The sequence below is a fragment of the Chenopodium album genome, chromosome 11 (assembly GCF_948465745.1).
Source record: "Chenopodium album chromosome 11, dcCheAlbu1.1, whole genome shotgun sequence".
NCBI lineage: Eukaryota > Viridiplantae > Streptophyta > Magnoliopsida > Caryophyllales > Amaranthaceae > Chenopodium > Chenopodium album.
The window spans coordinates 418,315-446,209 of NC_137844.1; the positions used below are offsets into that span (position 1 = coordinate 418,315).

The window sequence follows — 27,895 nt, forward strand, 5'->3', positions numbered from 1 at the left end:
TCAAATTTGAAATGACTCACACACCTTTATTAGCATGTGGATTAGAAATCAATGATATAATTGATAATTCACTAGATTCATTAGACTAACCATGACATTGTCTTATACATGTATTAAGTGAATCCAAATTTACTTCTACAATTACATGTTCTCTAGTAGGATTAATTAGAGAACGTGTTTCGGTGCTTGCTAAAGATCATACTGTGAGTACTACAATTACTGTTGTGGGGATTATTCGAAATTGAGTCATGAAACATCTTTGAATATGTACTCGTGTGTGTGAGAGAAAGGTGAAAAGGAATGGAGAAAAAGATTTAATATTTATAGGGTATTTTGAGGTTGTTACTTGTCAGTATAAAGTTACAGTTACATGTAGTATGAAAAAAAAAAGTGAAGAGGTGTTATGTATTAATAAATGCAATTATTTTCCATCAATTAGTGTAACATATCAAATTTGACTTATCAGGTGACATTCTCGTAAATACTTGTCTAAATTTTCATCTCAAATTACAATATTGTCCTCATTAGTAGATGAAAATACTCTTATACCCTCATTTAAATAGATGAAAATACTCTCTCAAAAAAAAAAAAAAAAAAAAAAAAAAAAAGTAGTCCCTTGATTTACAAAACAAAGTCAATGAGGCTCATTAACTAGATTTCTCATTCTCTCCTTAGGAGTTAGGACTAGGGACTTGGGGAGTATCAAAGCATCTGCGGTTTAACCCAGGTAAAACCCTGCGCTCTCAACAGACACACAATGGCTGTAAATTTGACATCGAAATCTGCTATAATCGGGGTTGGTGGAGGACCCTTCAATCATTCTTTCTCATCCAAGAACTCCAACCTTGGAATTAAATTTGCTCACTTTCAGCCATTTCATCTCAATCTCACTTTCAATCGTTCTGCAAAGCTGCGTGCTTTGCCTCAAATTAGAGCTCAAACTGTTTCAGGTACTATTTCTCTGTGTTTTTGGGTTTTTAGTTATCAATTATTCTATCTTGGGTTTTCAAATGGGCAGTTTCTTAATCCTTGTGCTTGTTGGCAATTAGAGTATGTTCCAGAAACCAAGTTTTACAAAGTGGAGGCAATTCTCAGGTGCATTTTCTTTACTAATTACTCTCTCTCTATATTTCGGTTAACAATTAAAATGAAGCAACACCCCTTAATTCAATGCTATGGATTCTACTGCAAAATTTTAATGGAATTCTTATGAAGAATGCATATGACAATCGCATTTCATTGACCGATACGAAAGGGGAATTATAGTTGATTAATGATAATGTGGTATCTCAGAAGTATTTTTGTATATATTCATGTTCACTTCTGATTTTTTTATTTTTTTTGGGGGGGGGGGGTGTTTTTCTGTGATTCCTGTACTGCTGTGTTGGTGAATCTTTTTGGTGAAAGACCCTGGAGAATCCCCAAGGTTTCTGCGGTAAGAACTCATCTTCAACACACTTTATTATGTTCTGCCCATTGAACTTTGTGAATTATAACTGCAATGCTACACTTGCTCGTGTGTGCTGAATTATAATGCCTTCTATTTTACCATATCCAAATACATATTAGACACTTATATTGAAATACATTAAAAATTTAGAATAGCAAGATGGTGAATGCATACCAAGAAGATATTTTGTTTAGTTTTTGTGTGTGTGCGCGTGTGTGGGGAAGGGGGGAGGGATGGGGAATCCGGGAATGCATACTGCTAAAGGCAGCTGCTCAAAAGACGAAGTGGAGTATGGAGTAGAGGAAGTTAATTTTCATTTTTCCCTATCATGCATAGTTGCTTACCACATAGAAGAGATGCTTAGGTTGCATCACCTATGTTATTGGGGGAATCAACATGGTGAGATAACCACATACTTGGTGCATTATAACCAAAAATATTATCATCCTCTTATCAAATGATACATATGTGAATACACTATGCCCTGATGCCACTACATTCATATGTAAATCGTATGCGTACTTGTATGCCTCAGTTTCTTATATGTTTGGTTTGTTACATTGCTTTTCTTATGAAGAGATGTACATTTATGTGGTAACTTATTTTGGTGTTTCTTGTTAATCCGATCACCCTTACTTCTATAAGATCAAGGCTTTGATTGATTGAATGTTGATCCGATCATCCTTATTTTTTCTCAACAAGTGACAAACTCTTTCTTAAGTGTGTGCATAACATGATTGAATGCTTTAGTTTGGGGTGACGCTACTATTGTTTGGAACTCATTGTCTTTTGTTTCTGGATCGAGATTCTTAAACTTTTTGTTCAATATTTTCTGGGATGGATTTAAGGCTTTGCTGAAGATGGGCATTCGTGGTGTCACGGTTTCTGATGTTCGAGGTTTTGGAGCACAAGGAGGAGTCGCAGAAAGACATGCTGGTTAGTACTTTCTGATGTTCAAACTAGGCTGTAAAGCAGCAGAAGAAACCAAATGGCATGGAAACTGTATTAAGTCATAGCCTGCCAAAAATATCATGACTCACATTTATTTTTCCTTCCACATATAGTCTATTATACTGAGGTCAATGTTAAAGGACTTCTGAGTTCTGACCAGTGTCATCAACACTTAAAATTACCCATCACTTTATGAACCGCAATGCCATTATTTTTGTAAGTTGCTTCTTGAACATTTCACTTTGGCCTCATTTGTATCCCCTCTCTCCAGAAGTGCATAGACTGAGCTTAATGGGTTTATCATAAACTCGATGCTCATGTGAACCTTAACAGTTTGCTGCTGTTTACTCCCTTCATCCAGAAATAATTGTCATATTTTTGCTAACCCCTCAAAATTATGGATATGAAATGATTATACAGAAGTCCCCTTTTAACTGTTACGTCACTACATCCTCTCCCCATAAATTAACTTGTGTAGGGGCATATTAAGAAAACCTCTTAGAAATTATTTCCAGTTTAGGAAAAATGACAACTTATTCCAGGCATCTTTAATTAGTATATGTGACTACTAATTCTAGACAGATTAATTCGATTGTAAGGATGTTGTACATATAATGTATTGTGCATATTGAGTAGCTCTTATGTACATTAGATAGAGTAGCTTGTATATTCCCCTGAATATTGTATTGTGCATGCTTGTTTATCTGAAAATATAATTTTCAGAAAATGCTGTCTCTGTTTTACAGTCTTTGTGCATCATTTTCATGATTTAATTTTACTTTTTATTTTTTCCCAGGATCTGAATTTTCTGAGGATAAGTTTGTAAACAAGGTTAAGATGGAAATAGTGGTCAGCAAAGATCAGGTGTTTAATGTCAAATGCTAATAACATACTTTTATTGCCCTTTAACCTCAAACATCGAATTATTTTCTCTCATGTCTTGCCACTATACGTACATAATTTTCTAATTGTTAGTGCATAATTTTCTGATTGTTTTATCATTGATCTATTCCAAGCCCTATTATGATTTATTAAGGTTCACTCTTACACCGTTTCAGGTTGATCCAATTGTGGACTTGATAATACAGGAAGCAAGGACTGGTGAAATTGGTGATGGAAAAATTTTTGGTAAGATGTCTTTAGGAAAATTGAAGTCCATATACTTGTTTGTTGCAGGACAAAGTCACTCTAGAAATATACAAAGTAAGATTTAGTAGACTTGCTGAAATATTTTTATGAAGCTAGAGTTTTATTCTGCCACCTGCCTTCTCAACTTCAGATCATCTGCTTTTTGTACCATTTTGGAAATCTGCTCACTTAAAGCCCTTGCCTTCCCCATTTTACAAAGGATAACAAAGACTTACTGATACCGACTTTACTGAGTGTATAGTTGCTCTGGGCTCCTAGCAAGCTCACCTGTAAATAATGTGGAATGGATGAGAAATGCTTTTGCTGTACAAATACTTGCATATTCAAGAAGAAATACACCAAAGTAAATGTTCACATTAGTTGTTTAGTTGTTATCCTACTACAATCAAGCTAGAAACCAATACGCAACTTTTAGCTCATAGTATAATGTTGAGGCGCTAGACAAGGCCTAGTTAGGAATTACATTACAGTTAGGATTATAAAATTGCATGGAGGTTTTGCCTGGTATCTCAGATTCAGAGGTATAGTTTTCTTTGGTTTATCTTGATATATTTTCTAAGTTTAATGATAATTGGACTTGATGTAATGTAATGATTTGTGCAGTGCTGCCTGTTTCTGACATCATAAGAGTGCGCACTGGTAATAAGTCTTTCATTAGTTAGCACCTACAGATTTACCTTTTCCACCTTTGCATCTTAATGAAGATTGCTTCTTGGCATGGCTGTGATATGCAGGTGAGCGGGGAGAAGAAGCAGAGAGGATGTCCGGAGGACGGCATGACATGTCAAATCAGAGCAAGGTTTAAAAAGTTTGGGGCTCTGCCTTGGGGCAAAACATTGAGAAAATGAGAAGTCCTGCCAAGTTTTTGTAACTCTTTGCCCAAATTTTCTAACTTTCTTGAAATGATAATGATTTAAGTTTGTAGTTAAGAAATTATGATTGGCATTTAGCTTGTGATATTCTTCCTTCGTTTTTTAAGTTGCACCATTTCCAATTCTAGTTCAAGGTACCCTGAATTTTTGTTCATCCCTAATCATATGGTGAATAGTTTCATTAGTGATGCACTTATGTAACAGTTTTGAATAAGGTATGTGACACATAAGAACGGAACTATATAATGATTACTATATTGTCATATGATTTTTTTCAAAATACGGTAGTACAAAATAATTATTGACCACTTCGATACAAGTATTAAAATGTTAAATCAGAGGAAAAAAAGAAATAAGTTAGATGGCCGACACCTTTTATATGCACTCGAGTATTCATAAAGGTAACTCTGCACAAGGGTAGTTTTTTTCTTCTCATTTGATTTTTGTTTTTTACTCATTTAAACTAATAATAATAATATATATTAAAAAAAAAAAAAAAAAGTATTAAATGAGCAGAAAAATTCATCTGATACACCTTGAATCCGAGTGGATATAAATTATTTTACTATGAGTAGATGGCAAATCCAAAAAAATAAATGAAAGATAGGTCCAAAAGCAGCAAGCCAATAAAGGCAAAAATGATAAATAAACTAAAATAAAGCCCCATACAATTGGGAATAGAGAGTCAAGAGAGATCTTCCACAGTTGCACACCTCGTCATTCCAAAAATTAACTTTTATTTTTCAGATTTCCTGATTTCTTTCTTCTATCTCAAATTTCTTCCTTGCTCAGGTTCTTTTCCTCTTACCCATTTTTTATAGTTCATTCATGCACTATCCATATGTTAATTGAATTTTAATTCTTGATCTGTTAATCATAGGATGTTAATTCTCGATTTAATTCTTCATAATAATTTCTTAATTCCCCTCAAGTATGTTGTGAATATTTGTCTTAATTTGCAGTTTAGTATACAATAGTTTGTACATTTCCTTATGTTTTCCTCTAGAACTAGAATAATTATCTTTGTGATTTATATTTATGCTATTGAAAGTGTGATGGAGTTTATAATCTGTGATTTAAAATTGTGTAATTCGCAACAAGATTTTGTCTTTTGTTTTTGCCATTAGTTATTCTAATCAGAATTTGGAAGACGTTTGTAATGTGGCTGAGATCTGGGTGTTGGGAACCAAAATTATGGACTTGGATATGTAATCAGTATAATACAATGTATTTTGATCCACATTTCGTTGAATTGAATCAAATGTTTCACCACATGATTTGTTATGCTACCCTAATAAATTCATTGTAAATGGAAACTTTAGGGTCTAATACTATTTATATTGTACGGAGTATATGATTTGCAATACAAAATTTGTAGATTACAATTTAATAAGGCTAAATTTAGATTGTTGGAGTTGAGACGAAGCGAAGATGGGGCTTACTTTCACCAAGCTATTTAGCAGACTATTCTCCAAGAAGGAGATGCGTATACTTATGGTAGGTCTCGATGCGGCTGGTAAGACTACCATCTTGTATAAGCTCAAGTTGGGAGAAATTGTCACCACCATCCCCACCATTGGTATGTTTATCTTCATCGTGTTTTAAAGGTAATAATTATTGAAAGAGGTGGAATCTTGATGGAGTTGCTTCTCATTTTCTTTGTTCCTTGTGTTTAACAGGATTTAATGTGGAGACTGTTGAGTACAAGAACATCAGCTTCACTGTGTGGGATGTTGGAGGTCAGGACAAGGTATATACACTTTGATTAGTTGACATGAATATGCTCTTTTAATTTTTATAATGAGCCAATATTTTTAGAATCGTTTTGCCTTGACAAACTATGAAATTCAAACAATTTTTCTGTATTGGTGTTGGAACCCAATCCTCTGATAGAATGCAGAACGAAAAACTTATTTCTCTTGTGAAGGAATAGAGTAGCGCTTCCCGACTACAACATATATACCTCACAGCTCACAGCTTCACACTATGATCTTTCTGATTGATGTCAATATTTGCTGATTTATTTACTTATTTATCTGTAACTACTGTAAGTATGTCTAGTGTGCATATTTTGATACAAAGTTGTGCTACAATTGGGAATTTGGTTTGGAGAATACAAACAGGCATTCCCCTAAGACGGTTTTGTCTTAGTTTGTGACTAACTTGTGATGCTCAGATTGGTGAAGCAAAATGCTATTCATTTCTCAATTCAATGCTGCAATATGTGCGAGTGTAATTATATTTATGACCTACTTCTGCATGAAAGCTGGTGTATGCAGTATACATCTCCATACTTTAACAGTATTTCGTTTACACTGGATTGGGAATCTTGAAAAGATAGAACATCACTCATTGCATCCAGAAGACTCATTGTGGGATTATTTTTAATTTCCTTATACATTCATGACAAACACTAATTGGAAATATTGGATTGCAGATTCGTCCCTTATGGAGACACTACTTCCAGACCGGATGCTGAATGAGGTAGTTACTCTCTGGTACTGATGGACAATGCCACTGCACTGTAATGCAATGATTCTTGAACTGATAAAATCTCGTTTTGCAGGATGAACTAAGGGATGCAGTTCTGCTAGTGTTCGCTAACAAACAGGATCTCCCCAATGCAATGAATGCGGCAGAAATTACCGACAAGCTTGGTCTCCATTCCCTCCGTCAACGACACTGGTAAATGCACTACTCTTCCCTTTCTTCACTCCCACTTAATCAAATCATTCCCTTACTCCTTTGTACTGAGCAAATCCAACTACTGCAACAGGTATATCCAGAGTACATGTGCAACATCAGGTGAAGGTCTGTATGAAGGTCTGGACTGGCTGTCCAACAACATAGCTAGCAAGGTAAGCTGCAATACGTGTGATTTTCATTACTGATTACTGTAAGACTTGTATCTAAACTCCTAAATTTGTCTTGTTGTTCTGCCAGGTTTAAATGACTAGACCTTCCCGGTTCACATTTAGAACGAGGATAGTTGGGTTTACACCAGCATTTTATGCCACTTTTGTTATTAAGTTTACGTTACTAGTTTTTCATAGCTTATGTTGTTCAGTTTGTCATTTGCTTCCTTTAGTGTAAGTTCAATACATGAGAATATGAGATTGGTTGCTATTTGTTTAATAAAGTACTAATACTTAGTACAGTATGATTTTGTCATTCTTTAATTTGGCACCTTACTGTCCTTCCAGTTTAATAAATTTGGATCATAATTTTAGGAGTAACAATTTCTGAAATTTAGAATGGGGAATTAGCAAAATTTAGTACTCGTAGGTTTTTCTCATTCAGTCGTAGACTTTTATTACCTTTTGTAGTACTTAATACACTATCCCCAGTCATACGTGCTTGCAGATAACCAGGGAGGGGTACATCAGATCCATTAGTCTTTAGAAGTTTAATTCAATCAAAACCACTAAAGCAAGACTTGATTAGTATAAAAGTATAGGAAAATGATACTATTATAAGGAGATTTTCATGGAAATACTAAGTTAATTGAAAGCATTTATTACGCCGATTGATTTGTGATTTTATCATGCGCTCCCAAATTACTTGTATTTTGAATAAATAATAGTAGTTAAATACAAGAAGATACATTGCTTTTCACAATCCCATTAGTCTAAACACAAGAAGATAAGTTGTTTTCCAAAATCCCATTAGTCTAAACGCAAATTCATTAGCCATCATGCTACAAGCCGTCAACATCCTACAAATTTAATTTATAACTTTCAGAATATTAATGCTACTTACTTTGGTGCTTCTTATACGATTGGATCTTTCTCAGTGTCCTTTTCTTTTCTGATCTTTCGCCTCTTTTCTCTATTAATACCATTTTGGGTATTCTTAGGCATCAAACAAAATATTACCCAAATTTATGCGGGGGCATTCCATGCCTTTTTTAAACTCACTGACTCCATTTTTTAATTTTATTTACGGCCTATTTAAATAAACTTAAGTAAGAATAACAATTTGTTAGTAACAATATGTTACCTAAATAGAACAAATAACTAGCCCTACTCGTCCTCACCGATTCCGTTACTTTTGCACGTTCAAAATTATTGATCTAAATATCTAATACTGCTAATGCATTCAATGGAACCCACCTAGCTTAGCTACTTTAATTTTTAACTTGAAATTTCTTCAATGCATGCTATATTACTAAAGACTAAAGAGTAAAAGGCTAAAAGATATACTATTTCTTGACATTTAGTGCCGACATAGTATGTGGTGTACTAGTGTAGTCTCAATATTACTCCTTCTATCCCTAATTGTTTGCTCCAATTGCCTTTTTAAGATATCCCCAAAAGATTACCCTATACTACTTTTGACATGTTTTCCCACTTGCACTCTCTCTATCTCTCTCCTCATTGATATTTGTGTCAACTCATGTGCATCATTTTTTGCCCAAAGCCTTAATAAAATGAATTTATGATTTGAGACAAATAATTAGGGACATAGGGAGTATCTCGAATAATATTATCGAAGTTTGTATTAGTGACAAACTGACAACATAGGTCAATTATCTAAAATTTTAAAATCCAAAGGTAAAACTATTATCAGATTGTAAAACGGTGAAGTATAAATTAGTACTACTTTTACATATCAATACTAGAACCATAACGGAAAGTGGAGACTTGCATTTGGATAACATACTTTATTGTATTTTGGGTCAAATTGAATTGGATCCATGTGTAAGGGATGTGAAAATGCACTCTGGCTCATGAAGCATCACTTTATCCCGAATTAAAAGGGAACTCAAGTGTGAGGGGAGTATTGAAGAATGACCTTCCCATACAACATGTGTGAGCGTACCACATTGATTAAAAATAAAAGTTAAGCATTTTATGAGGTTAAGTGGTTACTCTTTCTATTGCCATATCTCCATATGATTTTGGGATGGAGTCTCCTTAGACTTGTAAAATAGACTCTCTCTCTCAGTGACGCATACATCCAATAATCAAGACTTGTATATGACACTTATGAAGTGCTTTTGGCATTTCAACAATACTAATGCATTTATCCAATCTACTAACATGAAATGAACATACAAGCAAACAATAATTAATACTCCATAATAATTGTTGTTTTATAATGAGGGTCTATTCTCTTCAGCTTATTTTCAGTTCAGTTCAGTTCAATTCAGCTCCAATCATTTCAGTTCAGTTCCTAATTTCCTTCTCTCATAAAATATTTAGTTCAGTATAGCTCCAATCAATGCCTTAATTTTATTAACAATAGAATCGAATATGATTGAAGCCGAACCAAAATCAATACAAACAACTCTTCACACGACCAAGAATTTGATCCGAGTGCCATATATCCAGGCCAAATTGTTTCTTATCTAAATGCATATTTTAATAGACTAGTCTTGTATACCTTCTCTAAAATATCTCCCCTCCAAATAACGGAAGGAAAATAAATAAATAAATAAATAAAAATAAAACCAAATTACTAGTATGAAAAGCATAGGGCATTTTTTTAATATACCATTTGAAAAGTTCTAATAAATTTTATGGCCACATTTTCTTGTATAATGTTGTACAGTTTGTTTGATTTGCATATAAAGATTTGATTTGCATATAAATTAAAGTTATCGATCAAATCGCGGATGTCACCTTTAATTCAACTAGTATTGCACGCTTGTATTTTAATTAATGCTGTATGATCTGATCAACTACCCTCATTTGCTCTTATTTAATAAAAGACCTGAGATTGACGTCCATATATAATTAATCCACTTGCCTTGAAATTAATACTTATACATTAAGGCATGAATGAATATTTAATTAATGCTGTATGATCTGATCAACTATACTCATTTGCTCCGGAGCACTTAGTCACTTACTAGTACAAGAAATATACTACTCCGTAGTAGTTAGACACAAGAAGATACATTATTTCCCAGCCACTTGCAAGTTGTGTTTTTTTTTAAAGAAAGGTACATATAATAATCTGATCCCTATGTCTTAATCAATTAGAAGATGACCTAAATCTCGAACCACATATTATATCATCGAATAATAGAAAGTATATATCCTAATATTGGTAAATTTTATTAGACAGTTGGCCCGCACAAACTTACACTAGAGGAAATTACAAATGTGCAATCATGTATATTTATAAGCTAGCCTAGTAAGGTTTGATTATTTATCTAAAAGTCTAAAACCAATTGCTTGCTTGGTAAGGTGGTCAGGTGGAGTAGCCCATCACCAATCTAATACGAGTACACATTTTTGCTAATCATTCTCCCTCTATTTCTTTAATGTGGCACAACTAATGCATGTCAACTTGACCTTGCGTTGCCTGTGCCGACATATCATATGGTACAACAGTAGTATAGTAGTACTGTAGTAGTAGTGAAATGTGAATAATGTGCATGCATACACGCATGTAGTATTAAAAGAAAATCTAATACTGTACGTGGATATGTTTGTATGAAGTTTAATATGTAGGACATATATACTATTGTCTATTGGACATAGACGACAACAACCGCTTATATACAAGTTAGAACATTCATGTTTAATAGTCAAATAGAAATGTATGGTTACATTCGTTTAGGGACAATGGGGTTGAATTGTATAAATACAAAAGACAAAGACATCAAAACTTTGATGTCAGTATGTCACCTTCAACGACTTTTAATTGTTAATGATCTCTGCATGCTTAATTATTTTTTATTAATTCCATCTCTATGATTTGGTCTTTTGTTGCATCGATCTTGCATTGGTTTACGATGAAAAGGCTGTTAATTAGGTGATAAATAAATTGGCAAAACAACTTATAACTAACTCAACAACATCGATATCAATCTATACAAAAAGATGCATGAGACTTAGATTACTGATTACATACCAATTAAGTTTAATGAATTTGTCAATGATTTAAGAAATTGGCGTAATTATCTCATAACTTAAAGCTATATTAGCCAATTATATTGTAATGTTGTATAGCTCTAGTCAGGTTAAGAAGTTATAAATAATATAACTCTATATATTCAACCAAAGATAAAATTTAGATTAGGGAAATGAATTAAAGGAAAGTTTTGAATAATAATTGAAACTAAAGATATTCCATTATTTATAAACAATTTCTAAACCTTTATTTCGATCAACATTAATTTCTCTTACAAAAAGATTAGAAACAAACCACCAAAAACTGCACATTACATTTATAAAACTGACTATACTTCCAAGTTCCAAGCCTATCAACAACATGTAAACGCTCAAAACTATTAAACACCTTCCCACCAGGGCCCACTAGCCTAGGCCCACAATTTTTATTTTTTATTTTTTTTTTAAAAAAAAAAAAAAAAAAAAAAAAAAAAAAAACCAATTGACCAGTAAGCTCTCTCTCATTGGTCGATTAGGTCAAGGAAAATTAAGAAAAAGAAAACCTAATCAAAAACAGAAAATCCCTTGATTAAATAATTACTAAAATTTAAGCCGCGGAAGGAGCAGTGACATAATTAACAAAACCAGCTTTAGACAAAGCTTCTTTAAAAGGTTTCATATCAATAGCAGTTGCTTCAGCAGCAGGGTTGTAGTCCAAAGATGGATCTTGATAGATATCCCACCATTTCTTCACCAACATCTTTATGTCTTCCCTGTCCATGTTCTCTTCCTCCCCTGTATACCTCCATGGTTTCGAACCCGCCGCGCAATAGTGCACCACCTTCACCTTGTTCAAGTCCACCTTCTCCGGGTGTCGCCATAGGAAGGCTAACACTAAGTTGTAGTCAATTGGTAGTGGCTTGAATTTGTCATTAAAGTACATGTTCAAAAAGTCCTACAACATACAACATCAACATCATCATTATTATAAATAATATTAAATTACACTATCAACGTGACAATTAATATAATACCTGCTCAGCAAACGAGGTAGGGGGTACTTCTATGAGGGTCTTAAGAAGATCATGGTAAGTAGGAATACTAGGCTCATACACAAAGAAGCCGGCGTTGAAGTAGAGGGAAGGAGGTGGGCCGAGCTCGGCGGTGGGCCATTGGACCTTCTCAGGGCACTGCTGGCAGTAACCGATCTTGTATTGAGGGGTCTTACTCCAAGATGCCTCACAAAAGCAATCCATAACAGCATAGAAATGCCCATTTGGCAGATCAAATAGATGGTCTATGTTTTCATACACTTGGATATCTCCATCCAAGTATATCAGCTTCTCGTACTCCACAAACTGCCATACAATTAAATTCCATATATATCAACAAATTTATTCAAGAAATTAATATAACCTAATTAAATTATATTAGTAACAACGTATGCAGTACGGTGTACTAATCGGATTCCAGGTGTTATAACAAGACTCCAATCGAAAAACACGTGTATATATGTATCACAAAAAAAAAAAAAAATGTAAGTTATGAGCAAGTACCTCCCAAATTCGGAGCTTAGAATAGTTGATGACGTAATAAGCATGAGCAAATTGGGTATTATTTTCAGGCGGGTAAATGGGTTCGATTTCGCGAACAATACAGCCCTGAGAGACTAATATCCTGCGGTGATCCTCAGGAACATCAGGGAGCACCGCCACAATCAAAGGGTAAACACTCTTTACTTTTCTTAATCCTTTGATTAATCCAACTACTCCTTTCACATAATCACCGTTTCCAGCCAAAAATGTAACGTAGGCTCTTCTGGGTTGACTCGCTGGTTTCGTGGTGTAACCCACTGATGAGTCAACTACACTCTTTACTAGTTCTGGAGCCATTGTTTTCGATGAAAGATGAAAATATTTTGTGATGCTTGAATTTAATTATTTGTGTTTGTTGAGTGTTAATTATTTTCCTGAGGTGATTAAGTGAAGGAAGACTGGTTTATATAGAAATGAGCAGGAAATTAGGGGTGTCTGAGGAAATGTTATGGATGCCTGCCACGTAATTAAGTGGGGCCTGGTTGAGGGATCAAACGGTTGCAATGGACGATCTCAGAAAGTTCTGGAATGGGACCTATTATATATTGCATGTTTTAGAAGGTACTAGAGGAAGTCAGGAGGTTGTCATACTTGTCAGATAATATAAACTCCTTGATTAGAGTGATTTCCATTGATCAATATTTATAGGGTTACAATAAGAAACCTAATCATATTAGGTAACTATAAGATATGTACAGATATCAAAGATAATCTTATACAAAATATATCCTAAACCTAGGATGAGAATATTCTATGGATATTCTCTATCACACCCCCGCAGTCAGAGCGGGAGAAAATCGGATGCTCAGACTGGATCTGAATCACGCATCGGACGGTAAGGATAGTATGATAACCCATGATCAAAAGAGAAGTAGTAGACATGTGCCGGTGATGACAATGATGAGAAGCAACAGCCACGACCTACGTAGAGTAGAGATAAGCACTGCTAAGCCGGAGGAGAAGGAGAGGAGCCGCACAGACTTGGGCTAAGTTGCAGATCCAAAAAAAGAAGAAGCTAAGGGATCAAACCATCATCGGGTAGAAGACACTAAACTACTTACGGGAAATCACAGTTGAAGAAAAAAACAAATAACATAGCCTAAATTCTACACCACTTAACCACTAGAAACTGTTTACCTCTAAAAAAAAAAATTGACCCACACAACAAGATAAATTCCACCAAATTAAAACAAGCTAAGTAGTGGCTGGATTTAGAGAATAAGAAATTCCACCGCATGTACTTGTGATAATTAAAATTGACAATAAATTGAAAAGGTAAGAAAAAGTGTTGTTAGTGCCAAAAATCCAACACTCCCTTTAAGTTATTATAGTGTAGTTGTACAAGGCTCCAGCCAAGTAGAAGACCTCCGTTGGGAAGGGGTCAGGAACAAGACTACAACGTAACTAAGGTGGTGGAGGCCAACAACGACATTGAGAAAAAGAAGACTATCAAAGGGGTGGTTTGTCTCGCGGGTCTGGCTCATCCAAGACTACTATATCAGTCATTGAATACACTATGCAAGATTGCAATTCACTCACAGATTAGGCTAAAGAAGGAGAACTATGAGTGATCTAGATGGTGTATTAGGTGGAGAACCAAGAGGTAGAGGTAGATCATAAAGCTCCTGTGTGTGGTGGAAAGTTGGAGCACAAAAGGGGGTTCCCGGTGATGGTCAACCATCATACTCTATAATTAAAACGCGGAAGCAAAAAAAAAAATGTGTTTTGTGTAATTGTTTGTGAATCCCGCCGGTGGGTTTAATTTTCTAACCCACCGGCAGGGGAAGAGAAAATTTTAGATCTAAACAATCCCAAGATTTAACCTAAACTGTGATACCATGTCAGATTTCGGGAAAACTCCTTGATTAGAGTGATTTCCATTGATCAATATTTATAGGGTTACAATAAGAAACCTAATCATATTAGGTAACTATAAGATATGTACAGATATCAAAGATAATCTTATACAAAATATATCCTAAACCTAGGATGAGAATATTCTATGGATATTCTCTATCAATACTTTTAGGTAAAGCTACGAACAAAGCCCCAGGTTCATGTTATAACTTATAAGCTTATGTATGTATATGGATTCTGGACGGGCCATAAAAAGTCATGCTATATTGACATGTATCAATTTTATAAATTTATTTGGATCGAGTTCACAGAGTATAATCTGACCCTTGTATTATTACCAACAGATCATCTTAATACTTATATGAATTACTACCTTTGTTACCTTGACTCATAAAATTTTTACATAAAGCAAGAAAAAAACATATTGAGGAGTAATTATCTAAAATAAAAGGTTTGTCGCCTATATGAACTAGTCATTGGTGCTAATTCAACAATAATGTTGATATTGAAGCTATGTCTCCCAAAAGTTTTGAATAATAACTTATTCTAGTGCAAACAAAATATATGTGAAGTAATGTAATAGGTAAAATTTATGGAGTATAACACAAAATGATACTCATTTTTTGTTAATTAGTGATTTTATCGATCATTATTTCTCGTTTAATTAATTATATGGGTAGAAAATACAGTGTGTGGTTCCTATAGGCGTGGGTACCTTGCATCGTACCACCATTTCGCAAAAAGAACATATTATACTAATGTAAAGAACATATAACTGTAAGGAAAAGAACATACTATTATAATATAAAGAACAAATACCTAAAGTAAAAAGAACATATTTGCACCAAAAAAGAGTGAAAATAACATATGTCCATGTTCTTTGATTGTCAGTGTAATGAACTTTTATTTGTGATATAATGTTCATTGCTTATTGTGAGGTTTATTGAATTTTGTCATAAAATTAAGGTAGATATATATAAATAATGTTCATTACATAATATCTTCATGTTCTTTATTAAAATTATAGATGTTCTTTATAAAACTACTATATGTTCTTTAAAAAACAGCAGTGCGTTCTTTATAAAACATCTATATGTTCTTTTCGTATTTTTTGTCTGTAACAAGTAAGGTACAGGTTGCTGTACCTTAAAATTTTCATAGAAAATGTTTGTTATTAAATGTAAGGAAATTTGGTTATTAAAAAACAGAGTAATTTTACTACAAAACAAAAAGAGTATGCTAACAAAAGTTTTCTAGCAAGCACTAGAAGGAAGGCAAATTCATAGTTCCAACTTCCAAGTTATATTACAGAGATATTCACAAACATAAGCAAAGCCGAAAGAAAGTGGTGGAAGGTGCGCGGGTGAATGAGGGACCCAGCAAAGCTGACTGGACACACATCAGCAAATACAGGCCTTGAAACAACTATGGCTGGGCTTAGTGGACCCTAAAGTGCGTATCCATGTGAGATTTAACAAAATTTATTATGACATAAACTTTGTGGCCCAAATTCATTTTTCAGCTTTTGCGTTTGACTCCCACTCATACTTGTTGTTATTGTCAACAAAACTTTATTTGCACACTTGTCGCTCCAAATTTCCGTCTCTTATTTATTTAATTTTTTTTTTCTTCTACATTACTTAATCTAATATTTGTTCGTTATTATTTTCCTTTAAGAAATGGTTATTTAGTTGTGTAACTAACTTCTCTATGAGATAATACCAAAATTTTGATTCGACTATGGTTGTATGTGAGAAGAAGATAGGAAATTGTGCTTTTATAATAAGTGTGTTAAAGTTTTTAGGCCCTATTTATTTCACTATATCTATGCCGTACTTAAATTAATGTTATTAAACTTTAATTTTACTTCCACTGTTTTTTTTAAGTTACACCTTTTTAATTTATAATTTTTTTTTTTTTGTTTTCAAGATGAATGGTACGGATTCATGCATCGAATAAGTATAAATAATAAGTATGGAGTATTTGATTCTACGTACAATGGGAGAAGGCTTCATTTTTACCCATTTAATAAATTATTTTCATGATTTACTCATTGATTATGTATTTGATAGTTGATAGGTGCCTTTCATTACTACATTAGTATAATATATCTATAAAATAATGAATTTTCTTATCTATATAAATGGAGTAATTGTGATAAGGGAGAGGTGTTTTACTTTCCATATCTTGAATATTTTTATTGAGTAATAAGATTGTGGAAAATACAGGTGTTTGCTAAGCCTTCTACTTTGGATAGTTTTCATTTAATTTTTTTTTTTTAATAATTGATCAAAGTTTACATATTAGCGAAAGGGATGCAATTTCAATTTTATTGACTGTATAATATGCAATTATATATGTGTTTTTTTATTATGCTGTAAATATCTTTGGTGTGTTGTCAACAAATCATCGGTGTCTTGTAACCTAAAAAATCATAAACTTCTTAGGAAGTCTTTCTCAATCTTACACATGCCCGGGGAAATGAAAGCAACATAAAATCATGAATCATGAAAGAATTAACTTTTTAGAGTTCTTCATTAGATGTAGGACATAGTAATAATTCATGTGAAGTTTTAGTATTCGGAAAAAAATAAAAATAAAAATAAAAAATTGCATTTCAAGAAGTGCGAAGATTTGCTTGCTTGGAAATTTGGAATTGTTGTATGTGGATAATGTAACCCTAAAAAAATTGCATTTCAAGAAGTGCTTTTGTTATATTGTATGTGGATAAGCTAGAATAATTTATTTTTTTTCCCTTTTCTTGGGAAAGACTTTCTTAATAGTTCACTTTCCATTATGTTATTGACGATCAAACAAGTTCAATGCAATATGCAAATATTTTCCTGGAAAATCAGCTTTCCATTGCCAGTTGGCTGTTGCGTGCTTGGATCTGATTATCTCACTTCCTTAACAACTGGGCCAAATTTCTGATATATTAATTTTTGATATAATATTGAAAACAAAGATGGGCCGATATTGCATTTTTCTAGTTTCTGGTGAGTTGGGCAAGCCCATTTATTTTTTGCTATTTAGAATATTGAAAACAAAGGCACATGCACTTACAAAAACACAAACGTAAATTAATGTAGAAACATATACGGAGTAGTTGTGTTAATTAAGTTCTCGAATGTTAATGCATTGAAGAAAATATCAAATGGCAATGATAGTGGACTTTAAATATTATAATACAATTAAGTAGGGTTGACTTTGGAAGGCATAAGATAGTGCTCCATATGTATCTAGGAATCTAGGATATATCTTTTGCAGATTTCAGATCGAGCTCCCCCTCCCCCAGCAGAGGAAATCAAGGAATTAATTTGACGTACCTTACTAATAACTTGTGACGAGTTGGATCAATTTTACCTACTTCTAAGGAATTAATCCCTAAATTGAAGTTTCCGAGAAGTAGATCACCACACTTTTTCTTCATTAAAGGTAGTATAAGCTGGAAAAGAAATGAATTAGGTTATTCTTCACTCAATTGAAAAGTGTAATTCATCTAATTATCTAAATAAACAACTTAAAGATTGTGCATCTCTATTTGTTAGAGCATCAATATCTTCTAGTCATCAGATTTACAATGTCAATAACAGAATAAATTTCTTGTTAACTCGCATATATGTTATCCAAGTGGCTCGTATTAATTGTACAAATTTTTTGTCAAAAAAAATAATATTATTGTGCAAATTAAGTGTATGTATTTAAGAAAGAATAATAATACGTATACGTTCAAACCAATAAAGTATTCTCCATACATTTAGCTTCTATTCAAGGGTAGAGTCATCATATATTAGTATATCACTAGTTATTAGAACCTAATTAGGAAAATTTGTCAAGAATATTATGACCTTTGCCCGATCTTCCAAAAATAAAACGACATTTTAATTATCCCGGAATAAAATGACCTTTGACATACATCTTCCATAAATGGGGCGTAAGCGGTTGTGACCTGCTTAATGGGTTAAAAGTGACACGTGTCACTTTGTAATTGGTCAATTGCTTCTTTTTTTTTTTTTTTTTTTTACAATTTTCTTATTTTTAAAAATTGATTTTAATTAAAAAAAAAATTATTTTTAGAAAAAAAAAACCCTTGCCCTTACAGCCCCCACCCCCGTTAACCCCCAGTCCCCCACCGTAGCCTCCACCAGCACTAAACCCCCCAAACCTCATCCCCCACCTCACCTATGGCCTTCACTAACCATGAAAACCTCACCATCGCCGACCACCACGGAATATTGCCCCTCACGAAATCAGTCCCAACTAACACCTCACAAATTGGCGGGCAAATTGCCTTAACTGTCGCCGGAACTGAGTTGTGGGTTTGATGATGATGAAATGAATTAGAATGGTAGTGTAGAAGGGAATTTATAATCTAGAAAAGGGGAAGGAGTGGGGGTTGAAAAATCGAAAATGAAAGGGGAAGGGATGGGGGCTGGTCTGAATAGGGAGGAGGGGAGGTGGCTGCCAGTTTGTCAGAAGAAGGTGGATTTTATTTAATAATTTTTTTAATTATCTTAAAAAAGAAAAATGTAAAAATAAAAAATAAAAATTTCTAACCTATCACAATGCGACATGTCTAGTGTTTAACCTTTTAAATAGGTAACTGGTTATCTATTCTATTTATGAAAGATGCATGTTAAAGGTCACTTTATTCCGGGATAATCAAAAAGTCGTTTTATTTTTAGAAGACCGAGCAAAGATCATAATATTCTTGACAAATTTTCTACCTAATTAAGAACCTTGTTAGTAGCAAAACACTACTCCATATATAATTGTGTAGAACTAGGACAAGTCAAAAATTGCAAGTTTATGTAACTTTCTTTTTCAAGTAAAATTTCAATAACCAATGCCACAGTATATATTTTCATTATCAATCCAAAGCAAGTTAAGCAACCCATTGTCTAACACACTAAATACCCATTTTTATTTTTCTTAGTCCGCCTACCTCACGGAGGTCTTTATTTCACTATCCACGATTTTGAGTTTTTGTAACCTAAGCTAGCTTCAATGTGAATTTTAAAGTGCTATGTAATCTTCAAGTAAATCAGATAGAAACATCAAAATGATATATATTGAGAATATACGAGATGATATATATGAACTGGAAGAGTAGTATTAAGAGGACACAAGAGTTGAAAAATAAAAAAAAAATCTAGCATGGGTCCTAATCATTCCATGCCATTACAAATTCTATGTGTTTCCATAATCTCTCTTTTAAGTTTATAACAATTGTTATAAACAGTTTTTAGGTTCATGAATGATAAAATTAATATGTGATTACTATAAAAGAAGAAAGCATATACCTTCACAAACGAAATAAAAAAAATGGCTATAACAAGTACAATCTTGTTGACGCGTAAAGGGCAATTACCTCAATTGAATATTTAGCTTGTTACATTGTGAGCATCTGGTTTACTTAGACAAAATATAAACAGTACGCGTAACCTATTTTTGTTTTATAATTTTTTTTAATCAGGCAGTCAACTACAGGTCTTCCAAAAACAAATAAAATATACTTCGTAATACGATAATACAGTATATATATTGAAAGCTAGTTCATGAATTGCCTTGAGTAACAACTAGCAATTTTTTTGCTTCCTAACAAAGCAAAACTTTAACACTTAATTATTCCATAAGAATAAGGCTGTCTGCCAAAACATGATCAAATATCAATACACCTTTGTTGCTTAACATTAAGTCATTAATTACACTGATTTGCACGTGATTTTGTCATTTATTTCTAAATTAATTTAGGAAAGATATTAAATGCTTATTCTTAATTTTAAGGGCTACATATAGCATTAGTAATTGGTTTTTTTTTGTTTTTTTTTTTTTTGTTTTTTCTTTTAAAAAAAAATCGATTCAACGTTTGATGAAAATTAGGAAGAATGTGAATGTCTAATATATGCGGTCGTCGTATAAGATTATTGCACGACTCGGCCAGGCCACCTAATACCAATAAAACTATACTCGTACTCTGTATGTTGAAATTGAATTTGTAGGCAAATTGACACTTCTCCGACATGCATATCTATTTAGGGCTTTAGGGCCAACATCCACAAAGGCTAGCTACATGTGTTTGTAGCTCACAATTGCCACATCATTATTTTCTTAGTTAAAATAAGCTACAACATCTAAGCTACAATTTTCACAATGGTTAGCTATTTATTTTTGTAATTGGAAAAAATAATAATAAACCAAAAATAAAAAAATAAACATAAAACAAATAAATACAAATACTAAACAACTCAATATAAGTGCATTGGGTGGAGCAAAACCTTGTAGCTCCATGAAACTACAAGGTTTGGCCATAGCTACAACCTTTGTAGCTCCACAATGATGAGCATGAAGCTCCAATTATTTATAAATTGCAAGCAACTCCTTTTATACTATCATTGTGGATGCTTTTAGGCCATGTTTGTTACAGAAATCATCATTCCGCATATGATGATCTAATAGAGTATGCGTTAATAAGTAAAACAGCAACATTGAAATAAAGGGGCTGTTGATCTTGAATTCTTGGTCATACTTGATACTCCGTATTAAAGTTAAGATTTGCTGGGCACGCAACACTGCTAGCTGCACTACAATCTAACGCTAACACACGTGAAATGTATGAAATTCCCCCCGCAATAAATAAAGCAAAAATATTATGCAACAAAAAAGGATGAAATACTTTGATTTATTCAAAACTTTGTTGGCTGCCTCACCTGCGTTTATTTTTTTTTCAAATAATTTCATGCACTGCTCACTTTATTTTTCAATTATAGTAAGAAGAAGAAAAAAAAAGGCATAAAATATTAGCATAATATATGGATAACCTTTAGATTCCAATGATTTTAATTACTCTATTTTACACTTCCCGGTGTATATATTCCAAATTATAATTGGAATTGGTAGACATTTATTTAATTTGTTCATGCTTTAATTTAATTAATTTGTACTCCTAGATGCTTCAATAGTAGGCTAATCTTAAAGGAACAAAAGTTAGATGTTCTACTAAAATGCATAGGGTTTTGGGTAAATTGGTAATGAATTATTGATTAATAGTACTAACTCTGTTAACTTTTAGTTGCAACTTTGAAATATTTTACATATCACCAATAATACTTCAAAGTTGCAACTAAAAGTTAAGGGAGGTAGTATTTTTTTTTTTTAAAAAAAAAAGGAAAAAAGAGTTTGTAAAAAAAACCGATCATATCCCTAACATGAAATACATCAGAGCACAGATTATGCTCCATCTGGAAAAAAAGGAAAGCATCAGCATACCTTTTGTATGTAGCACCTTAATTAAAGGATATAAGATGCTTCTTCAAGAATGTTTAAAAAAGCTGAACATATTATTAACTACCTTAGGTTAATAATGAAAAGCTATAGGTTAAATTGTAACCTTTTTGACAATTTCCCTAATTATGAGCCGTTGCATGGGCTGGAAAGAGCACCAAATTAAATTCTCTGTGTATAACGAGTACTCTTCTTATTAATTAACTTTCTTGAGACGTTATGTCAATTCTGAATGGTGTTCAATTATGTCGCTTTTTAAATAATTTGACAACTCCAACGATATACTTCACATAAAAGATAGTAAGATACTGTAAATATTAAGACAGGTTGACAATTTTTTTTTTAGCACGAGTACATTTAAATGACAGAATATTAGATTGTAATGTACTACTATTGTATCAATGCTACTGCTCAAAATAATTCTTTCTTTTTTTTAACTTTAAATGTTACGAATTATGGGCTGGTAAAAAAAATAAAAAAAAAAAATGAAAAACCCTATTATGGGCGAAAATAAATATAATACATTAGAAAATTAATAACAATAAGTACATTTGATAATGGAAAGAATTGAAGAATCAGTTATTTAAAGTTAAATGAATTAATTGTTTGATTTTACAAAAATATACTACCTCCGTTTTTTATTAGTTGACACGTTTTGACTCTAGCACTATTCACACACTTTCCTTTGACCGCGTTTTATGATTGATATGTAATGAAAAATATAGTGATGTGGGATCTTGTTAGAATCGTCACGATATATATTTTCTAAATATTAAATATTTATAATTTTTGCTTATCGAAAATTAAATATATTAATGGTTGAATTTGTGTATTGGCAAACATGACTAAAAAAATGTGTCAACTAAAAAGAAACGGAGGAAGTACTTGATAGTTCATGCTCTATAACTTTTACTTTAAGATAATAATCTCATTGGTGTATATCTCTCGCTAAATAAACTGTTGTAATAATAATTGATCAAGGAACTAGCTGGTTTTTTAATTAATCAGCTATTATCCAACCATAAAAACTATCTAATTTTGTATTTGTTTAAAAACCATCTAATTATAATTGCTCTCAAAAAGCTAAAATCTTATTAATCATCTCTTTATCATATATACAAGGCTTAAGTGAATCACCAACTTGGAGCTCAATATAACTATATATAATATAGCAACGAACGCATGTTTTCCCTGTAAACTCTTCTTCTGTAAGACTCTTGGCTTGTGTTAATCCGTATTGATTAAAATCTATCGATTTTATTCCTGTATACTTATTTTGGCTAAATAATATTCATCCAGAGATGATCAAACTAAAAACAGATATTATTCCATATTATAAATAATCTATATTATGGACTACTTTTGACCAATTAACATGAGTTACATACATTACATAACCAATTAACCATTAAAATCTGGATCAAGATGACCAAGGACGAATTGAATTGAAGTTAGTGGAAAATTACACGAAACATTAATTACTCACTGTAAGTTCTAAATAGTAACAACCATTTTTTTTTTTTGATAAAATCAAGATTTATCCTTAAAAAAGTATAACAAAATCTTAATAATAATAATAATAATAATAATAATAATAATAATAATAATAATAGATGTATACTGGTACTACGTAAAAGCGAATGTTCGTTATGGATTTCAAAAGTTCGTCGCCGACCATAATGTAAAGTTATATATATAGAGGTGTTTCGCCATATTTGTGGATAGATGGATTATTATTCCCAATTTTATGTGGCCATGCACTCGTGTTTTCAAAGATTCATTAGTTCATCAGATCAGATAACTACATGCGTTGGATTAAAGAATTTTCTTTGCTCACAAACATGACGTAATAAACTATTCTCTAGCAGCTACCATCACATGCATTATCCTTCTATTTCAAATTAAATGTCTTTGTTTGATTTATGCATTATTCACGTGTCATTTTGACAATATTTGTAATTTTTACGTAAGTTTGAATATAGATGTAATTAATCTGATCGAACATCAACTACTTCATACTAGCTTAATATTATATTTATATTTATTAATGTTTAAAAATATTACGAGTATTAGTTAGAATTCCACATCAACAACAAATGTGTCGGTCAAATTTGAATAATCTCCGTATTAGACTTTCCTAATTTGTACTCGGTTATCTATATTTATTGGTTCCAAGCTTGCAACCTTGCATAAAACAGGCGGAGGAGGAAGAGGGGTGGTGAGGGGGAATTTTTTGTAAAGTATGTTCGCTAACTGTGTTTAGAGTTAGCTATGATAGTTGGCCAACATACAGTTATACACGTTGAAGCTCATTGAGTAAGGAGAGCTATAAAAATGAATTAAAAAAAAAAAAAAGGGGGGGGGGGGGGGGGGGTTTATTAAATTCTGGCTATTATCTCTTACTCTTGTCTAAGATAAGATGGTAAACAAACTGGTCAATGATCAAATTATCAATTACCAGAATCATTCTTTACTTTCAAAAGTTTTATTTGACCAATTATATAATTATATGAATATGCTTTTGGATGTCTATCTATAATTGCCCGTTATGCACAATTTATCTAGCTATAAGCTATATATACTCGTACATATTATTGCTATACGTAGTATTATTTTAAGATGCTTCAATTCGTAGATGGCACTCATGCATCCATATTGCATAGCACGCACTATGTATCATCTTATTCTAGGTACGTCTTACAAACTTTAATGACTTTAAATATGTCTTACCTTTTTAAAATGTAATAATGCCAACATTAAAGTATTATTAAATTGCCTATAATTTATCTTTATTCTTATAATTAAAATTATTTATTTATTTATTTATTTATTTATTTGGATAAGGAAAGGTTAAAATATAACAGGGGGCTACCCGGCCTATACATAAACTTTACAAACCTCTTAGGCTAATGTATGGAGTATTAAGCTAAATCAGATTATATGTACAAATCACAAAAACGATCAATAAATTTCATTCAACCATATCAGCTCTTAAATTTTTGGTTGAGTTCGTGATCATTTTATACTTACATAATAAAACAAAAATAATTATTGGTTCGTTATATATATAAAACAAAAAAAAGGGAGTATTAACTCTGTTTCATTGCTGAAAACTCGAGTGGTCTTAGTCATATGACTATTGGTTTACTTCTTCTTTGTATTCAAAATAAATGAAGTGTTGAATTTCTTTTGACTATAAAATATTCTATCTTCAATTCATTAGTATACTACTCCTGTTACAATATTACAGCTAGCATATGGAATATATTCTGCAATGAAGGAACTAATAGTAAGTAGTCACTAAATTAAAGTTGTTTTTTCTAGTCAAGCTTATTATCTTAACAATAAATGTGCATGCTTTTATACTGATTATTCCTTAGCTTGGTTAATAGTACGTACCTATTTGTCACTACTATTACTATATCCCATGTAATGTTTGTCCGTACTAACTTAGGATCTCGACTATATATAAAGATAACCCGTATATCATTATTGCATTCTCCCAAGCTAATTAATCTTCTCAACCTTACATTTATTCTCCTAATATACACAAAAAAATTCCATCTTAGTTAACTCTTTCGTATAAGTCACTTATAAACATATATATCCAGGTCGATCGATCCTAACATGGAGTATCAAAAGAGTTCACCAAGCTCTAATAATACATACTATACGAATGAAAGGTGGGAATCAATTATTAGGGTTAGCGACGAGGAAGATGAGCTTCTCAACAATGGATTGCGAAAAGGTCCATGGAGTCCTGAAGAAGACTCGAAGCTTTCCTCGGCCATTGCTACCCATGGTGTAGGCCGCTGGAACACACTTGCCGTTCACGCAGGTAATTTGTTGAAAACTATTACTACCTCGGTTTTTTTAGTTGACACATTTTGACTTTAGCACTATTCACACACCTCCTTTAACCGTGTTTTATGATTTATACGTGATGAAAAACATATTCATGTGCGGTCTTGTTAGATTCATAACGGTATATATTTTCAAAATATCATCTTTTTATAATTTTTGCTTATCAGTAATTAAAAATATTAACATTTGAATTTGTGCATTGGCAAACGTGACTAAATAAACGTGTCAGTTAAAAAGAAATGGAAGAAGTATGTGCTAGTGTACTACTACTACTGGTATTATATTAATTAGGCAAATAATCTTGTTTCATTCTGTTACATTGACATACGAATCCACAGGGCTCAAGCGATCAGGCAAAAGTTGTAGGTTAAGGTGGCTAAACTATTTACGTCCAGACCTACGTCGTGGTGCTTTTACCCTGGACGAACAGCTACGCATTCTTGAGCTTCACTTTAGTTGCGGCAACAGGTATGCAACAATCCATGCATATATCGGTGGTCTATGTAATAGTGCTAGAAATTTCTCTGTCATTAATGTTGTGGTATTGCTTCTATCATATCTACTTGACATATACCTACCACTAGTCCATTACACTAATTTATCTATATATGGGGATTTTCTTGTTAAAATGCACAGAATTGAGCTTAATTATTACAATAATATCCCTTACTAATTATGTAATGTGTAGGTGGTCAAAGATAGCTGAACATCTACCAGGAAGAACAGATAATGAGATAAAGAATTACTGGAGAACCAAGGTTCAAAAGCTTGCTAGGCAGTTTCAATGCCACGTTAATAGCCCTCAATTCAGAAATGCTTTACGAAACATTTGGATTCCGAGGTTAGTTGAACAAATTCAGGCTGCTGCTACTACAACATCAACCACTACAAAAGCCCATATTCACGGCCCAACTTTTGACTCTGGAAATGGGCCTCTTGATGGATTCTATGGTTGCAGCAGCACTAGCTCGGCCTCAGATAACTGCTGTTTCTTTAATACTACACCTTCATCATGGACTCAAAACTCTTATATGGTTGGACCGGCTGAACTGTGTCCAAAGCCCAATGTCTCAACGGATTCAAGCGAGGCCCATATTTCACCTGCGTCCGGTTCATCCGTAGAATTGGATCAAAACTGGGATCAGATCGATGACTATTTAAGGGAGATGACTCTAAATGATGAGGATAATATGTTATTCTGGGAAACCTTGCATAATTAAACACTAGAAAACATCTGATGATCATAAGATGGAGCAATTTGTAAAAACAACACTAGTTTTGTTTTTACAAGTAGTTTAATATAACAAGTATTAATTAAACAAGTTAGAGGGATATTACTCCGTAATAAATAAGCTAAGGGATAAAGATCCACCACAGCATAATTTTGTACTTTTACATTATATAATATAATATAGGCCGATACTTTGTATGTAACTATGTAAGAAATGAACTTTGCTATCTGTATAAATTATAAAGAGTTTTATAGATGATACAAACATAGTTCATTTTATTATCTAAACGATTTCAAACAAATACTGATGAACAAATCTTAGACAAACTAGAAGATTATATAAGATGCATGCAGCAAGATAGCATTTCAACACCGACAATCAACAACTGATGACAAGCAATGTTGTGCATATATGTATCACAATATATTAAGTTGGATTTACCGATTTATGGGACATACTATACGATGGGGTAGCGTACACATGCAGCGCTACATGCATTATGATACCTTTGAGTATTACTTTTGAATTTGGAGCTAATGTTGTTCTTCATCATCATCATCAACCACAACAACAACAACAACAACAACAAAAGTCAAATATTGGAGGCAAGCAAGAAATAATGGGCTACAGTTAATATGGCCAATGGTATGCTAATGTCAAACTGTATGTCAAAGAGAAATAAAATATATGCATCAAACTGTCCTGACTAGTGACTCTATATTATTGAAGACTTCAATTTATAAGTGAACTATACAAACTTAGAAATTGTTAGAATTGAAAATTATTTTGGTATGTATGA

General features: G+C 32.7%; 4 protein-coding genes across 5 annotated transcripts; 3 read left to right on the forward strand and 1 right to left on the reverse strand.

Moving 5' to 3' along the window:
• The first annotated feature begins 668 nt into the window (after positions 1-668).
• On the forward strand, positions 669-4,685 carry LOC145567058 (nitrogen regulatory protein P-II homolog). Its single transcript, XM_081626284.1, has 8 exons — positions 669-950; positions 1,050-1,095; positions 1,408-1,435; positions 2,299-2,386; positions 3,198-3,265; positions 3,460-3,529; positions 4,154-4,189; positions 4,285-4,685. The coding sequence occupies exons 1-8, from the start codon at positions 758-760 to the stop codon at positions 4,353-4,355; spliced, it is 600 nt and encodes a 199-aa protein (XP_081482410.1). The 5' UTR covers positions 669-757; the 3' UTR covers positions 4,356-4,685.
• Positions 4,686-5,092: 407 nt separating this feature from the next.
• On the forward strand, positions 5,093-7,579 carry LOC145567061 (ADP-ribosylation factor-like). 2 transcript variants are annotated; one of them, XM_081626287.1, is made up of 6 exons: positions 5,932-6,001; positions 6,102-6,172; positions 6,860-6,906; positions 6,989-7,107; positions 7,199-7,280; positions 7,366-7,579. In XM_081626287.1, exons 3-6 carry the CDS (start codon positions 6,871-6,873, stop codon positions 7,369-7,371), a joined length of 243 nt encoding a protein of 80 aa, XP_081482413.1. In that variant the 5' UTR covers positions 5,932-6,001; positions 6,102-6,172; positions 6,860-6,870; the 3' UTR covers positions 7,372-7,579. The 2 variants fall into 2 exon arrangements, with proteins under 2 accessions (XP_081482412.1, XP_081482413.1); XM_081626286.1 differs by lacking the exons at positions 7,199-7,280; positions 7,366-7,579 and adding an exon at positions 5,093-5,214 and having other exon boundaries at positions 5,828-6,001; positions 6,989-7,104.
• Positions 7,580-11,733: 4,154 nt separating this feature from the next.
• Positions 11,734-13,221, reverse strand: LOC145568104 (galactinol synthase 1-like). Its single transcript, XM_081627535.1, has 3 exons — positions 12,821-13,221; positions 12,299-12,622; positions 11,734-12,219 (listed from the first exon to the last, which is right to left on the reverse strand). The coding sequence occupies exons 1-3, from the start codon at positions 13,154-13,156 to the stop codon at positions 11,872-11,874; spliced, it is 1,008 nt and encodes a 335-aa protein (XP_081483661.1). The 5' UTR covers positions 13,157-13,221; the 3' UTR covers positions 11,734-11,871.
• A 12,406-nt stretch (positions 13,222-25,627) lies between these two features.
• LOC145568018 (transcription factor MYB2-like) lies at positions 25,628-27,750 on the forward strand. The gene is made up of 4 exons (XM_081627464.1): positions 25,628-25,838; positions 26,203-26,332; positions 26,553-26,750; positions 27,639-27,750. Exons 1-4 carry the CDS (start codon positions 25,628-25,630, stop codon positions 27,748-27,750), a joined length of 651 nt encoding a protein of 216 aa, XP_081483590.1.
• Positions 27,751-27,895: the final 145 nt, after the last annotated feature.

Excerpts from the sequence above, each read along its gene's own strand:
- LOC145567058 (XM_081626284.1), top strand. The coding sequence starts at position 758 with ATGGCTGTAAATTTGACATCGAAATCTGCTATAATCGGGGTTGGTGGA. Across the intron at positions 3,266-3,459 it reads TAGTGGTCAGCAAAGATCAG|GTTGATCCAATTGTGGACTT; the intron begins GTGTTTAATGTC and ends ACACCGTTTCAG. Across the intron at positions 3,530-4,153 it reads TGGTGATGGAAAAATTTTTG|TGCTGCCTGTTTCTGACATC; the intron begins GTAAGATGTCTT and ends TGATTTGTGCAG.
- LOC145567061 (XM_081626286.1), top strand. The coding sequence starts at position 5,854 with ATGGGGCTTACTTTCACCAAGCTATTTAGCAGACTATTCTCCAAGAAG. Across the intron at positions 6,002-6,101 it reads CACCACCATCCCCACCATTG|GATTTAATGTGGAGACTGTT; the intron begins GTATGTTTATCT and ends TGTGTTTAACAG. Across the intron at positions 6,173-6,859 it reads ATGTTGGAGGTCAGGACAAG|ATTCGTCCCTTATGGAGACA; the intron begins GTATATACACTT and ends ATTGGATTGCAG.
- LOC145568104 (XM_081627535.1), bottom strand. The coding sequence starts at position 13,156 with ATGGCTCCAGAACTAGTAAAGAGTGTAGTTGACTCATCAGTGGGTTAC. Across the intron at positions 12,623-12,820 it reads CTAAGCTCCGAATTTGGGAG|TTTGTGGAGTACGAGAAGCT; the intron begins GTACTTGCTCAT and ends ATTGTATGGCAG. Across the intron at positions 12,220-12,298 it reads CTACCTCGTTTGCTGAGCAG|GACTTTTTGAACATGTACTT; the intron begins GTATTATATTAA and ends TGTATGTTGTAG.
- LOC145568018 (XM_081627464.1), top strand. The coding sequence starts at position 25,628 with ATGGAGTATCAAAAGAGTTCACCAAGCTCTAATAATACATACTATACG. Across the intron at positions 25,839-26,202 it reads CACACTTGCCGTTCACGCAG|GGCTCAAGCGATCAGGCAAA; the intron begins GTAATTTGTTGA and ends ACGAATCCACAG. Across the intron at positions 26,751-27,638 it reads GCTACTACAACATCAACCAC|TTCTTCATCATCATCATCAA; the intron begins TACAAAAGCCCA and ends GAGCTAATGTTG.